Source organism: Sceloporus occidentalis, unplaced genomic scaffold (assembly GCF_023333645.1).
Source record: "Sceloporus occidentalis isolate IW3139 unplaced genomic scaffold, rSceOcc1.0.p SCAF_3, whole genome shotgun sequence".
Lineage (NCBI taxonomy): Eukaryota > Metazoa > Chordata > Lepidosauria > Squamata > Phrynosomatidae > Sceloporus > Sceloporus occidentalis.
Window position 1 is genome coordinate 170,554,690 of NW_028316983.1, and position 16,728 is coordinate 170,571,417.

At 38.5% G+C, this 16,728-nt stretch overlaps 1 protein-coding gene across 6 annotated transcripts in view; it reads right to left on the bottom strand.

The window, feature by feature from the left end:
• Positions 1 to 16,728, bottom strand: part of RIPOR2 (RHO family interacting cell polarization regulator 2) — a 142,418-nt gene that overhangs the window by 13,147 nt on the left and 112,543 nt on the right. For 4 of the 6 annotated variants that reach the window (XM_089516861.1, XM_089516860.1, XM_089516863.1 and 1 more), the window contains 7 exons: positions 10,739 to 10,782; positions 9,249 to 9,374; positions 7,023 to 7,171; positions 6,126 to 6,255; positions 3,458 to 4,147; positions 2,847 to 3,028; positions 1,224 to 1,392 (listed from right to left, as the gene is read on the bottom strand). In XM_089516861.1, the coding sequence (XP_089372987.1) occupies positions 1,224 to 1,392; positions 2,847 to 3,028; positions 3,458 to 4,147; positions 6,126 to 6,255; positions 7,023 to 7,171; positions 9,249 to 9,374; positions 10,739 to 10,782 (1,490 nt within the window). Of the gene's footprint in view, positions 1 to 1,223; positions 1,393 to 2,846; positions 3,029 to 3,457; positions 4,148 to 5,219; positions 5,367 to 6,125; positions 6,256 to 7,022; positions 7,172 to 9,248; positions 9,375 to 10,738; positions 10,783 to 16,728 lie in introns of all 6 variants that reach the window. The other 2 variants (XM_089516864.1, XM_089516862.1) reach the window with 2 other exon arrangements.

Genomic DNA, 16,728 nt, shown 5'->3' on the forward strand with positions numbered 1-16,728 from the left:
GATATTGCATTTGATTCTCATTTATCTCTGGCTTTCTAGTTGATCTGCAGCAGATATTAACAAATATATGCCCTCTGAGTATTAGGGATGTAAATCTTCTTTCACTTTGCACACAGTAATGAAGAATTTCAAAAATCTGTTCCCCACAGAGCAATATTACAAGACATTTGGGGGATTTATCTATACATTTTTTACATCTTGGAACTTTTTGTGAATAATTTATTGGCACCAAAATTATTATTTTTACACACAAAATGTTTTTTTCATAGAAAAATTTGTTTTTTGCACAAAATACACTATCATTTTGTGAAATAGCTCTATTTTTTTCACAGTCTATACATATTTATGTGGAAATAACTTCCACTGATTTCAATGGGAGCTATTCCTGCATAAATAATCTAGTTTGATACCACTTTAACTGCCATGGCTCCGTGCTATGGAATTCTGGGATTTGTAGTTTTGTGAGGCATTTATCCATCTGTCAGAAAGCTCTGGTGCCACAACAAGCTACAAATCCCAGGACCCCATAGCACTGAACCAAGTGGTGTCAACCTGGATTATTCTGCAGTGCAGATGCAACCTTACTTGTAGTTAAGTCCTTTTAAAATCAATAAGGCATATTAGCTATTAAATTATGTCAGATTAATAAAAATGGAATTTATGCATGAACAACTTTATCTGGAGAATGGTGTACCATAGCATGCTGCTTCTGCAGGCATGTTTTTTTTCTCCTCCACTCTCAAACAGCAGAAAGATTATTTTTCACTCAGCACCCTCTTGGCTCACTGTGTCAGTGAAGGAACTTTTACCAGGATTTCACAGCAGTGTCTAGGGAAGGCTGACAAAATCTGCCAGCAACCAGCAGCCCTTTTCTCTATTGCCTACCTTCCTTCACAGCCATAGTTTCTGCAGCCATATTTTCTCTTGCTATCACTGCCTATACCAGCACAATTCGACCAGAACCCACAGGATTCTAGCCCGTAACCCCTTCTTGTGCTCTATTATTCCTCCATTCATGCCTGTACACTAGAACTGTAATTATGTAAAATACAAGAAAGAGAAACTATAGAAGTGATGTGAGACAACACAACACCAAATACTTTAAAAATAGCAAAGGCCGATGATGTGTACATAGCCTGAAAAACAGATATATACCTGGCTCCAATAACCACCAGTGTGTGTGTGTGTGTGTGTATGTATGTAAAATGCAACAAAGGAGGTACCTGTACAAGCTGTGTACAATACTGTAAGTGCTTGACAATGGTGATATCCAGGCTTTCATTCCCTGTGGTCAGCGGAAGAGGGCTTCCAGCTACGCTGGTACCAACTCCTGTGTCTTCTGTCAATGCTTCACTGAGATGCCCTCTGACTTCTGGGTGTTCTGACCTGTAACTGTTCATGCCGGGAGGTAAATAAGTGATTTGATTTTCTTTTTATGTGAGCTCAACAGGGCTAACATTATGCAAAAGCGGAATTGTTGAAAGCACCGGCCTGTAACCAAACAGCCCCAGTAGGGCAGAAACCTTTTAATGAATACATCATATCTCAAGTTGGCAACAGCATAAGGTAGCAAATGCCAAATAAATGTCCACATTAAAAGGATATATTGCTTCCAAAGTGGCCTAGTTGTTTCTCCGAAACAATATCTCTTTTGTACAAAGCTCTTGCGATGAATGCTTTGAAATCGGCCTTCATTAGAACTTGCTTTCTTAAAAGAAGAAAACTTTTTTTACAGGAACTATCCAAAAATTATTTAAAAATACCACCCTAGTCAGTTGAGAACACACTTTGCCAGACTACTTTGTGGATTTAACTGAATTATAGATTTGTGGTTTTCAAACGTTTAACAATCTGTCAGCACTTTACTGGTACATGATTAAGCGACAGCCAAGGAATTTTAAAAAGGGGAAGCTGCTAGAGAAGAAGACATACTGATTTCCTCTCAAGACACAAAACTCCAAAACATACTGTATTTACTATTTGTTTCATTCCAAGCATAATAAAATCTCATTATTTAAATGAATTGTTGCACTCCTAAAATAATTATTTTGGCATTTCTCTAATGGAATGTGCATTGCAGACCATTTAACATGGAAGACTAACAGCATCCTTATGTGAACCACCATTTGGAAAGTTCAAATCAACAGGAGGGAAGTTATCAGGTTTCATTAAAGCAAAGTGAAGGTACACTTGCAGAATTCAGCTTTCACTAGGCTTTGCTTTGCACAGACTAGAATCAATGGTTACCAGTGTACCTGTAATGGCTGTTTCAGAATCAACAAAACCTATGTAAGGTTTGTGATGGTAAAATCGTGCTCGTCTCATTTACACCTGTTTTGACAATTTTTATGCATTTACTCCTACTGCCATGATCGATTGCTACTAGATAGAACCAACTGGTCTCCCTCCCTCCCTCCCTCTCTCTCAATATTGGTCCACATTGTGCTGCTGTGTGGCTCCTAAAACTTCCATTGCCTCCACTTTGGTAACACAGGAAGACCAATCAGATTAATTATGCGTGTCAGTGCATGCATGCATGTGTATGCACAAATGCATTGAGACACCTTTCCATCCTTCCTTCAAAATGATATACTGAAAGTGAATAAGGGATGCTGAAGGCAGAACAATTATTAACTGTGAAATGTCCAAACAAAACAAAACAAAGCTAAAATCGGTAATATCTTAATTGGTTTTTTAAAAAATATTGCTGCAAACTTGTCTTATTTCTGTTGTTTTTAAGGAGTTAGGGGTCGGCTGAGAGATTCCGGCAACTGAAGTCCAAAAAGTAACTCTTTCAAGCTCTGTGCTTCAACTAAGAAAGAAACACACATTATTGACATACTTACCCGTGTTTCTCAACTTCACTATCTGAAAACACAGAATCAGTGCCTTGCCCTCCACTGCACAGCTCCTCAGTACCACAGTCATCTTCAAAGTCAGAGGTGTTGAGGAAGTCAAAGCTTTCCAGGGCACTTTCAACAGTTAGGCTTAAACTGGATGACCTGCTGTGATTTACTGTTGGTCTACCCTGCAATGGCAAAAGAGGAAAAAGTATATGAAAAACAAAGACACTTGTTATCTTTTCTAGATAAGGCTGGAACCACAACTTGTAAAAGTTACTTTTTTGAATTATAGTTCCCAGAATTTCTAAGCTGCTAGAAAATCTGGGGAATTGTAGTAATTGACTTAACACTGGTGGAATGTAAAAGTTTACCATTGTGCTCACAAAGAGTTCCAAGGCAGCAAGATATGCCTGTAAGAATGGTGGGACAGAGAGAAGGCCCTCTGATCTCAAAACACAGGCAATTTCATATGGGCAAATATGGTCCTTCAGACCTGAGCCATATAGGGCTTTAAAGGTCATAACCAGTACTTTGGGAATGCTCAACCCGTACTACTGCTACTGCTATGACTATATGTATTTAGGTGGTTTTTTTTAACCTGAAGCTGAACTTACCTTTAGGATTTCATCCAGATGTGTTACTTCTTGCTCCAAATCCAGGAATTCTTTAAATTGTTCTTTATGAGGCTCAAGTGCAAGAATAAGACCCTGAAATGCTTCTTCTATGCTTCCATCTACACATGATTTATAACCTTCAGATTCACCACTTATTGATCCTTCACAATGCAGCTTCTCAGGTGTCATGGGGCCTTCTCCTGAAGTAAGTCTTTTAACCAGTTGCTTAGTGATGTTGCCTTCAAAAGTATCCAGTTCCACGGGCTTGAGCTCTGATAACTCATCTGTTTCCTGAAGAAGTGACACTGGAGCATTATTATCTAAGAACAGGCTATTGTTCCTTGAATGTGGAGACTTTTGGCAAACTTCAGAATCTGTACTTGAAGCCTTCTTTTCATCACTAACAAGGATATGCTCTTGTGATTTTAAGTCTTTGGATTCTGGCGTAGAGTCCACAGATGAGCTTATACTGATACTGTCCAAAATATGGGTTTCTGATAACTTTTGCCCATTGTATTCTGGAGATATGACAGTAATTTCAGGATTAGAATTATCTATGGTAGTAGAAGATCCTACTGAACTGGATGACAAAGTGCAGTCTCCATTTGGAATGTCACTGAAGCTGTAAGACAATGGTCTTTTCTCATTTTCTGTTGTCCCATTTCCAAAGACATCATCAACTAAATTTGACTGCAAATATAATGTTTTGAAATCAGTTAAAAACAGAAAGTAAGGGAACTTTCTACACAGGACTAAAATAATATTTTTTTAAAGTAGCTACTAACAGAATACGGAAGAAAGAGACAAATCTTTCTAGAATTGTGAAAAGATCTTTATTCTGTTCTTTTTTAAAAAATATATATAAGAGGAAGATACTAAAAAGTTACTAAAAGCCACAACAAACAGGAAAGTTCAGAAATAATCCAAAATCAGTAAAGGCAAGCTCTACATTAGACTTCTGCAATCTAGTGTCATCCAAATGTGTTGGGGTTGGAGTCAAACACATCTGGAGGGCACAATGTCAAGGAACGCTGTTCTAAACTTGAACTAAAGTTTTGTGAGTTTGAACTGCAAATTCATTTAACATCATGCACAATTCAGAGCAAGGAAAAGTCTTACATTTTGCTGACCAGATTTTATCTACTTGAAAGATAGTTGTAAGGCATTGAGAGTACATCAGAGGACAATGATAAGTTATGGCCTTGTTGATTAGTACATATTGATAGTTGTATGAGTAAAGTTTTAAAGGTTGTCTTGCTATTTTTCCTCAGCATCTTTAAGGCATACTTTAAAGTTTTAAGCAAAACACCACAAACAAAATTAAGCAGCCTTGAATCATACTACTATCATTAGGGCTTAGATGTGAAATATAACTTTTACAACTGCACATATTTTATGTGTATTCACAAATTTATTCTGAGACACTTTGTTTTTCCCTTGATACAGATTGCCTGAATATTATTTACCCAATATCACCCCATAAAAATTAGCATTTGTGTGTTTTCTCTTGACCTCTTATCTAGATAGAAATTTGAAAGTATTTGTTCATGAACGTTTTGTTATGGCTTCCAATAATACCAAATTTCTTCAACATATGGTCAGTAAACTAGGCATCACAGCAATTCCTGAACATGCAGTCAACAAACTAAGCATATCTCAATGGGAAGTACCAGATTCAGGGCATGCATGGAAATAAAGGAATGCTTGAGAAATGCATTGAGATCATTTATCAGAAAGAGAGATCCCACCATCCAAAACTCACATAGCGTTCTAGCCCTGCTCTAGGCCTTAGTCTGAGGGAAGGTAGATCACTAAAGGAACGACTGCGACGCAGCTTGTCAAAAAAAGTGTCCTGAAGAGCATCTAAAATGGAAAACTGGAGCCTGTCTTGTGGAGGATGCCGCCATTTCTTCAACAGTTAAGGCAAAAAGGGGGCAATTAGTGACTAGACCATTTTTAAATGTGATGGGATAGTACAGAAATTAAAGGTAATTTTGGCTATTAAAACTTTTGAGGACAAGAGCATGCTGCAGGTCTCTCAAGCAAAGTAGATCAGCCTCAAATGTTCCTTTATTAGGAAGAACTAAACAACAGCTGTTCCATTCCTAAAAACATTGTAATTCTGATCTGAAGCAAGAGCTGCACAGGAAAGAGCAATTTGTGGACATCCAGATATTGCTGGACTACAAAAACATCATACCTCACAATTGGCTGTGCTAGCTAGTGCTGATGGGAGATGCAGTACAGCAACATCTGGAGAGCTGCAAATGATTCACCCTTGGTTTACATGATCAAATATATCACTACCTTTCCCACTTTTAAAAATGAAATTCTATCCATCAGTATTTTAACAAAATAGTATGTTCTGTACTCAGTTTTTTTTTAAGGTAATCAGATGTATCAACCACATAATAGATATTATTAAACAAAACATACATAAATATTATTATTGCAAGTCTATTGATGAAAGAGACTCAATTAGGGACTACTTTCATAGTAAATGGGAAAATACTTTAATACCAATTATTAGGATGCATAGTTGTAAGGAAGTTAGTTTGACCAAAAAAAATTCAAAGTATATCAACATTAAAGCAAGAGCAACAACAAAATAGCCTGAAACAACATACAGTTCCAGAAAGTAAATATTAGAGAGGAATATTTAACTTACAAAGAATGAGTGATCCTTGAAGGTTGGTGTTTCTGGAGTGCCTTGACTGTACATGGACATCCTTCTTTGGAGAGCAGATGCTTTACTTGTGTTGCCTGTGGATGGGGTCACATCCTCAACATCAAATGGGCTGTAAGAGGTATGCCTCTCATTAGACTCCTCTATTATTACAAGGGACACTTGTTTTCTTTTCATTTTTAAGTCATTAGAGGACAGGCCCTTCTGTATTTTCTTTGGTTGGTCTCTGAATTCTAATACATTCATAACAACTCGTTTGAATTCTGTTAATTAATCTACAATAACTACAATCCACTGGTATGCAGCTGTGAAAGGACAAGGCACCTACTACATTTGATCTGATAATGCCAGAGAAAATGGCATTCTGTACATGAATTAACATCTAGCTAGCCACCTCCAAGGCCTTATGATGTAAAAACAATTAAGCATGTTGAGCCTGACCATTATATTGTGGATCTCTGCATCCCTTCTGGCAGGCACCAAGAAAAGAGTGGAGGAAAATAGAAATCTACAATACAGTGGCTAACATCCATGCCCCGTGTGCCTTGTAATGTTGGAGTTAGATAAAAATGCCTTGTTATAGGGGCTGAGTTCAGAGAAGAAGCTCCTATAAACAAGACAGATTTCTACTCCAATTTTAATTTTGTTTCATGACTATATATATAGTCATATATATATATATATATATATATATGGCCTTCCCATAACAGCTAATGTACACAAATATGGGACACAAAGTAGGATCTTTTGTGTGGTGTTACTGTTCCTATTTAGATTAGTCCTTTCTTAAATCTGCTTATTAGGGAAGTGAAAGGACATGGATTGGCACCTGCTTGACTTGAAATGATGTTGACAGACCATGCAGTCAGCTTTACTTACTGCCAAGTGATTTCCAGATTCAGCTTTATTGTGCCAAGGTCATTGATATCCACAGCTACAACCTGAGGCTGAGCAGCAAACAACTCTTTTGTTTCACAGGTCACACTTCCCACCAGAATGTGAGTAGCAAGGCCTTTAACTTCTGTGACCTTCAAAAAAGGAACAAGTGTGTAAATAATTAGGAAGGAAATAACTATTTATTAACAGCTCATTAGTTCAGAAGCAATACCTACAGCCACTTATTTTGCAATTTCCTGGCAACAGCCCTGCTGCACAATATCAGATTTTATTGAAGAGGAATTAAAAATCAGCATTGAATTTTGTAGTCATAGGGATATTTTTCGAGTCCATGTATTTCTGTCCAGGGACAGAAAGGGAAAGCCGTTTCTGCTGATTATTTATTTAGGAATGGAGTTCCTTTTCAATTCCTGTCTTTAACTGGTAGGCCTCTCATTCTTCGCTCCAGTGTCAGATACAATGGAAGATTTTAATCCTCCCAACCTTCCAGGAACTGGAAATCCATGTGCAATTAACCTTTGCTATTTTTAATACAAGATACAGCACCACTTTTTTGTTTTCAGTCGTGTACAAAAAAATAAGTCAAGCTATCAGTCCTCCTATTTGGAATAAGGGATATAAAACAGCTTAAGACTAAGTGTGGTACAAACAATTGCTTATATTGGATGTAGCTCTACAACAAGGCAAAGCTATGGCTTCTGATAAATAAAAGTGCACTTACTGAATAATAGACCCTTTTCTTGTAAAGGAATGGAGGCAGTGCTGCCTAGGGTGGCTGGGAGTCCAAAAACATTTGAAGAGCATCTTTAAGACTGTGGAACAATCTAACTCTGTATTATAACTCTTAGGGAATGGAGTGAAGCTATTAATATGCCTTTTGAGTCAGAAATAAGGGGCTGGATTTAGAATAGGGTTGAGCAGAGTTCCACTCATGCTAGAGAAAAGGAGCAGGGGGAAAACATACGGTTCTTCATATTCCCTGCAGCCCTCTGTTCCCAGCCAAAAGCCCTTCTCATGATCTGGGTAGGGTCTTCTGGAGCAGCATGAGAGGCAGGGCAGGGAGAAGAAGGAACTACCTAGATTGCCTTCCCATCATCTTCCTCTAGCAGGGATCCTCTCTGGGATACATGTGCCTTCCCTTCATAGCATAGGCAATCTAGACTGAACCCTATGTATTGAGTAGGGAATGTATGACCCTCCAGATGCTGATGGCCTATGACTCCCATCTGCCCTAGCCAGTTTAGCTAAAAGTAAAAAACAATAGAAGTCACAACCCAGTAAAATGTGGAGTGCCACACATTCCCATCCCTGTTGTGTTTAGCCAGCTTCTTTAGTTCATAGTAGCCTCACCCATGAACCTTCCATATCTAATCCACTACCTTCAACTGAGACATTTGAGACTATTTTCTAATAATTACTGATAATACTACTTAACATCTGTTTAGAGATACAGAGCTGGATTTAAAGAACCAACAGTTCCTTTATATATATGATAGGATTTTCTGGACTTTCACTCCCCATGGCAAACCATCCTACCCATAAAAAACACTCACAGTAGGAGGGCCTGGAGGAATCAATTAATGTAGCATTCAGTGTGATAGAGGAGTTGAAGCTTGCAAAAGGCCATAACACATTGGCAGTGCATAGATTTAGGAGATTATCACATTAGCTTGGCTGCTGGGATAGACCTGGGATGTAACTTTCTTAAGGCAGATCTTACCACATCTCTGGGCAATATGCATCCATTCCCATATGCAACCTGGGCTCTTGGCAGCTTTTCAAGAACGGGATTTTCCTGTTCTTGAAAAGATTCGGGACAAGCCCTGAGAAACCTGGCGATGGGTGAATGCGATAAGATTCATCCTTGAAAAGTTACATCCCAGGTCTATCCTGGCAGCTCCTCTCTTTTCTTGGCTGGCAAACTACAGCCAGATGGACCTTGAGAGCTACCCTTTCCAGCCACTGATTGGCTGTTAGGGTGAGCCCTGGAGCGTCAAGTTGGATAGCTCTGCATATATAATGCTGAAAGAAGTACATATAATGCCGAAAGAAGAGGTTCCACCAACATATTGCTCTAACATATGTTATTGCTGCACATGCAAACATTACACATTCCCATACATCCAACTGATCATGGAAAGTCTGAGTGACATTAATTATAATGTGTAGGTTAAGACTGCAGTTATATTGAAGACCTTATATCAATACCTTAATGGAGATCAAGCCAACAATAAGAGGGAAGAAGATCATTTCTTCTCCATCCCAGCTTTGTTTGCCATTGACTTCTATTTTGCCTTTCAATTTCCATCTCTGGCGGCCGTATCTCATGAAAATCTGTTGGGAAAAGAATTGTCATCTTGTGTTCTCACAGCCCACATATTTGCTCTGCCTCTTTCCTTTTCCCCACACTTTTTCTCTCTTTCTCTGGCTGAATAAATCATGATCTGGAGGATAAGAATCCCAGCCAATCCACTGTGTGATGTCAGTACACTCTTACCTCGGGATACGAATGCGCCGGGATACGAAATTTTCGGGTTACGAAAAAAAAATAAAATAAAAAATATTTCCGGGTTACGAAGGTTATTCCGGGTTACGAATAACCTTTTGGTGCTTTTCGGCGCTATTTCGCACCAAATCGCGGCTTCTCTCCATTAGCACCTATGGCTTTCTCGGCTTACGAAGACTTCCGGGTTACGAAAATGGCGGCGGAACGGATTAATTTCGTAACCCGAGGTAAGAGTGTACCTATGAATGTTGATGAACAACTGCTAAGAATTTTTCCTGTTGGGCATCTTTTTAAAAATAATGTAATTCTTATCTTCCACAATATTGCAGAGAAAAGGTTTAATAGATCTGTACTACAGTTCCATGACATTAGAAAGAGGAGAAAGCTGGGAGGAGTCTATTTTTTTTGCTTAGGGATACTATGAAAATCTGTAAAGTCTAAGTGTCAATTTGTTGTTGTTTTGTGCCTTCCAGTTGTTTCCAAATTATGGCAACTGTAAAGTGACCTTATGATGGGGTTTTCTTGGCAGGTTTTTTTTAGAGGGGTTTTCCCATGGCTATCCTCTGAGATTGGGACAATATGACTTGTCCAAGATCACCCACTAGGTTTCATGGACAAGCTGGGAATAAAATCCTGCTCTCCACAATCACGGTCCAACACTTAAACCACCACACCATACTGGCCCTCTTTGAGTGATAATGGTTTCATCCAGTGTGATCATACACAACATGGTCATATAATGACTAGCCAAGAAAAAAATGACATATTGTACATTTTGGCCATTATATTCGCCAATAAAGTTACAGCTCTTGTCTTTGGGGAAAGAAAAGAAAAATTGGCTGACTTGAACTGTTCCAATTGATCTGCTCTAGTCAGCCTGTTCTGGCTGGATTTGGGAGCCATGAGGAAGAAAAGCTATGCCAAGAGAACAAAATATTGAGAGGCATGCTGACACCCTTCCAGAACAAAGCTAAAGAAAGATCTGTTGTTATCTTGCTAGGCATCAATCAGATCCATTGGACCAATCTCATAGTCTTTACGTGGGAAAGGCTCAGAGTGCATTCATCCATAAATAGAGAATAGTGGGACCTTTCTTGCTGTACAGGATATGAGAACAGGGGGAAGAAAATACCATGTAGAAACCTTTGAACATGATGGGAAACAACTTTAAAAAAATAACAAAGTTACTCACTTCATACTGGTCTCCTGGGCAAAGTCGAGCAAAGCCAGCCAGTCCTAAGAGCCAAAAACATTTCAGATCAGTTTCAGAAGAAACCTCCATGTCTTCCTTCTCTTGTATCAGTGACTGTATACTTGGAATCACCAGCATTTCAGGGTGTTGCCAAAGCACTTCTGCCATTGAGAGAACAACTTCTGGAATCCCAGTTTTTCCTTCTTTCACAACAGAGAGGATGCAGGCTGCCCCATCCAACTCATTCAATGGCTCCATCTCTGATAATGGCAGCAGTTGACAGCTAGTTTATTGGCTTTGTTACTAGGGTTAATGAGATGCATGGGAGGTTTGCTGGAACAGTTAGTGAGGTTGATTACTTTGAATTCGGAATGTCTAATTTATTCTGTGTCCTGCCAGGATTTGATTATTGAGGTTCTTACCGCTAAACTCTTTAAGAGCATCTTTCCAAGACAGATGAAGAATCAACATTCAAATCAGTATCTTCCAAAAGGGTAAAAGCATCCCTCTTCTCTCTATTTTCTCTTTCTCTCTTTTGGCAACACTACACTACTTCCCTCCTCATCCATCTTTGCCTAAATCACTCCCTTGAAATGAGCAATGCTATGTAGTTCTAATGCAGAAGCAGGAAACTGTGGCCCTCCAGAATTTCTGGGGGTGTTAACACCCCAGATCTTTCACTTTAAGTTATCTGCCTTGTTGAATTTTGCTTGTGATGACATGCAGTCCCTCATGGGGATCTCACAATGAATTTATATTCCTGAGACACTCATTTTCTTCCTTTCTTTTTTGGAGTGTTCTCTGTTCAGTGAAAGAGCATCTCCCTGCATGTTGAAGAGAAACTTCTAGTCTCCCCCTGCACCTTTTACTGAACTGAGGAGGAAACATCACACACGCCAATTAAAGCACACAGGGTGAATACGTTTGGCATATTTAGGGCATTTTTTGTTGGAGGAAGAATTTGATACTATTTTAGGCATATGACCAGAGAAAATGACAACCAATTGTTAGAAACACCATACTTCACTCATTTTCTATCACCCCCACCACACTCTGTCTCACATAATGTTTCTGGGTTAATCAACATAATTAAAATAATTATAAGGTGTTCACAATTGGGATCACACCAGCAACATAAATGTGCTGGTGCAATGTGGACAGCTTGCCTCGCTCTAACAATCTGAGGAGTAAAACATGTATTTTTTTATCTTGACCCCAAACACATTGTCACAGCCCCACAAAAGTTGTTAAACTATTTTTTTTAATTTTGATATTAACAAGGAGGATTAGATTTATGGCGATGATAGTGGCTTAGATATATGGGAGGAGGACTGACAATGTTACAACACATTCCTAATTTGTCTGTAGGTGGCAGCAGTACCTCACAAGCCTTGCTGACCTTTTTTCTTTAAAAGTGTTTTAGAAATATTCACTTGTGATTTAACACTGTGTATTAACACACACACACACACAGAGTGGAGTAATCACACTTTTAAATGCCTCTGGGGGAGTCTATGAAATCTAGAACTCAGAGGGTGGATGTCGAATTAAACACTTATAACACATTATTAACTATCTATCATAATGCAACTCAGCACTTTACAATTATATTTATCCTCACACTACAAGACATTCACTATTTTAATTCAATGCCCAATGGCTCTTGTTTATAAATTTTACTGAGCCAAATATTTCTCCACAGCTGAGAGTAGTATTTCAGTTCCACGGAAATCCCCTGTGGTATGTCAGCCTGAGAGATGAGTCTGTTTCAGTTGTAACAAGAAGTCATATTATTCCACTACCAGAACAAGCCTTAAGCTCACACAATCCTTGTTTCCACATGTTCTCTCAGCTTCTGTTTGCAGTTTTAAACTAGTCATAATAGGAAAGTGTGGTTTGTCTAAAACAGAGCTAGGAAACTTCAAGGAGTTGTTCAGGGATAACCCTACTGCCATCCTTCTGACACCCATGGCTAGATTCCTCTGGACCTGCCAACCCCAAAATTGACTTGTGCTTGTTCCAAAACTACAATTTAAAATAACTGAATTAGAACTGTGGTTATTTTTTTTAAAAAAAGAAGTACTCTTCTATTCTCCTCCTCTGGTATATGAAAGAGAAAGTGTGGGGAAGGATCCTATAAACCTCACAATTACTAAACCTCTTTTATACAGTACGAAACTCTGGTTTCCCATTATGTTGGAATCATAAGACTGACAAAGTTGCTCACTCAGCCTCATAGCTGAATAAGGGTTTGCAAGCAAGTTCATCTGCAAGTCCCAAATCTCAGGGCCTGGCTCCTTTCCTCCAGTTTTCAGGGCGAAGAGGAAGAATCTCAGGGTGAAAATGCCATCTTGAAAATGTGTGTGTGTGTGTGTGTGTACCTTTCTTACTAGTTAGACTTAAGTGTTTGTTGTTTGAATGGCATGCTCTTTGCAACTGTAGTTGTAGCATGATATATCATGCTTAATGACATCATCATCATCTTGTAACATCACCAGGGTTCACCTCCTTTGATATCATATGGGGTAATCTGAAGATCTTGGGTTTGGGCCATGGACTCTCAGGACCTGAGACAGTCCTCACCTGGCAACCCTCTTCAAGGTTAGTGTTGCCTTAATATTTAATGAAACAAGCCAAAGGTTTCTCTACCACTTATATAAACAATGTGGCCATGCTGGCTAGGGGACTGTGGGAGCAGTAGTCTAAAAAGTAACTTTCACAAGCTCTGAAAAAGGCTGAAGTAGCTACCACACTGAGGAGTGTGGCAGTTAACACAAGAGTTAATGTGCAAGCAAAATGGAGTGTGATCATACTACAAACACAAGACCAATCTCAAAAGAACTCAGTTGGTGAGAACTGTCAAAGTATTACAGCAGTGCAAATGCACCTAACAGATACTATGGAGTAATATCATAAAGAAAAGAAGATTCTTGTTCCAGTCAAGAAATATTTGTCACTGTCACAGGATTTCTGGGTCAAATCCAGAAATAGGAATTAGATCTCTTGTGCCCCAGTACTCTTAATTCATGGGAACTGATTTCCTTTCTACTGTCACATAATGTTTGCTAAAGCAGCATTACTTGGAATAAATGTCACCTTTACACTAATGGTTGGTCTAATATGTCTTGACATAGCTTGGCCCAGAAGCTTCATTCTTATTGCTAAGAGGAGACCTTTCTTTGTCTGTGAATATATAAAGCTCTGTTCCTCCTGTCCTCTCCCACTGCCAGAACAAAGCCACCCTCTGTTGGGATCATATTACCTCCCACCATCTAATTTATTTATTATTTATAAATAATTTAAATTTACTAGCACTCTGCTGCTGGCTTCATCTCCCTTTTGATGCCTCACTAGAGAATTTGATCTCTGCTTCCCACCTAGTTGTAAACACATGGACCTCTAAGCAAAGATGTGTGAGGAAAAAAATTAAAAATAAATTTATCCATTGGAAAAAGTAGCCTTGTATTAACTAACTTCAAAACTGCTTCAGTGTATGTTTTAGCCCATTAAAAGTCTAATTTATAAAGACAGTGTGTTTCAAAGTTTAATGCTTTATACAAAATCTTCCAGTTTCTGGAAACTTGCATTCATAAGTATTTTTCTTGTTTTAGCCAACAGCTTAAATCACTTCCTTCACCTTTCCATGAAAACTATTCTGTCAATTGCAAAGAGCATTTTACACTCATAGAAAAGGGAGAACTAGACCTATGCAATGTCAATATGCTAATCTTTTTTTAAAATGTTTCAGTGTAGGAATAGACCAGTGTAATCTGACTTTATGCATTTAGACAAGCTCAGAGAAAGTATCACATAGTGATTAAATTCAATTTACTGTGGTGATTAAAAAACAAAATATTAAACAAATAAAACAAATAAAATAAAAAGAATTATGAAAAAATATCTTATTTTCCTCAGAAACAAATTGTGACATTACTTTGCATTCTCTTCTGTTTTGCATTTTAGACAGTAATAGAGGGGCAAATATAATTTAAGCAAAAGAGTTCATAGAAATAACTCAAAAACAGAAAAAATGGAAGGCATGCTTTTTTTTGGAACTAGAGCATTGAAAGCTGTTCTGTATTGATTCAGATCAATGATTCCTTGAGACCAGGGGTGGACAACTCTGGATGGGTAAGGGGTCACATTAGCCCCCTCCAGGGGAACTTGGAGGCCCTCATGCTCACTGTACCCACTCTCACAAAAGAATCTGGATTTGTTTGTTTGTTGTCCTCAAATGCTCTCAAGGAGACAAGGGGGGCATTTTCACCATGATGTTTATCACACTATACTCTTAAAGTGCTACTATTCCACTTTGACTGCTCTAGCTGCCTCCTGTTGCATTCTGGGATTTGCAGTTTTAAGGAGGGGTATTTAGAATTCTCAGGCAGAGAATGCAACAGGAGGCAGCTAGAGCAGTCAAAGTGGAATAGTAGCACTATAAGAGTATAGTGTGATAAACATCAATGTTTGGGCCTCTTCTAGTTTGAGACTAGAAGAAGCCTTTTTTAAAATATCAGGAAGTGAGTGGAAATCACTTTCTGTCATTTCCTATTCCAGAAGAGGCCTCCTTGGAACTCAACTGGCCCAGGATGGGGGGAAAAAAAAAGAAAAAAAAAAAAAAAAAGAAAAAAAAAGAAAAGAAAAGTGGTAGAAAAGACCACCACATCCCATTGAAGGCATTTGCAGCCCCCCAAAAAGTTTTGAACAATTTTGCAAACAAATTGTAAAACATTCTTTGTTTGACCTCCAAGGTACCCAGGGGGCATCCAAATGTGGCAAAAATGCCCTCCACACCCCTGGAGGCATGTTGGGGTAATATTTTGATCCTCAGCAGTCAAAGAAGAATGTAATTGGGTTGTGGATTTAATGGAAACTGAGGTAAATCTAAATCATACTTCAAACAATGAAAATTGTGTAAAAGAAAATATCCTGCAAACAATGGGATTAAGCGGAATGCCAGAATATTTTTATTTTGAATTTATAATGCATGAATAAGACATAAGATCTGTAGACCAGAATACAATGGTTAGACCCAACAAGAATAGGCTCACTGAAGTAATGGGAACTTAGTAAATCAAGACGTATGCAAGTTTCATTCATTCATTGTCTAACTGGGGCAAACAACTGGATTGAAGGCTTTCATTTCCATTTGTTTCTCAAAATATGCAATTTTATGACGTTATTAAACAAATAAATGAAAAATGACTACAGCCTGAGTTTTTTGATCTCTACTAAATACAGAAGCACCTAATGTTTGTTTGGACAGGAAGTTGTGGTGGTATGGACTTATGGGCAACATAGGTTCTTCAGCATTTTCCTTAATGCAAAGAAGGCAGCCACTAGCCTTTGCAACAATTGCCAAAAAGAAACAGCTATTGCTATGGTTCCCAGGGTGCTAAGAGATGCTGGCTCACAGAATTAGTCTGAAACTCATTTCCACACCCAATGAAAATGCCACCCACTGAAGAGCTCTTTGTGTAGAAGACTCTCTAGAAGCAGTAACAGCACCTCTATTTTCTAGGTTTAAGCAGCAAAGCCCCAGGACTCTAAGAAAGACTCAAAGCAAATCAGGGTCCTTGAGCAAAATCTCTGGCAAGAGTCAATCAGGTTCTCTGAACAGGAAAACACCCACACTACATGCATTTCAAGGCAACATATGGGAGTTCCATAGTGCTGTTTGTCAGTGGGTCCACCCGGCACAATTTTTGTTGTACTGTACTTTCACATTTTTCTTGCTCCCAAATGGGAAGGGTAGGAATCATACTTTGTATACAATTCAAGGTACAATTTCACGTGACTTACAATGATTGAAACACAGGAAGGAAGCAAGTCAGAGAGAAAGAAAGAGAGAAAGCGAAACAGAGAGATCCCCAAAATGGTGAACTGTAGATTCTTCAAATTCCTCAAAAAGGATAACAGACTTTCTTCTCCTAATGATGCTTTTGTTCCCCTCAAATGTATTAAACTTGATGACTGGGATGTGCATGCTG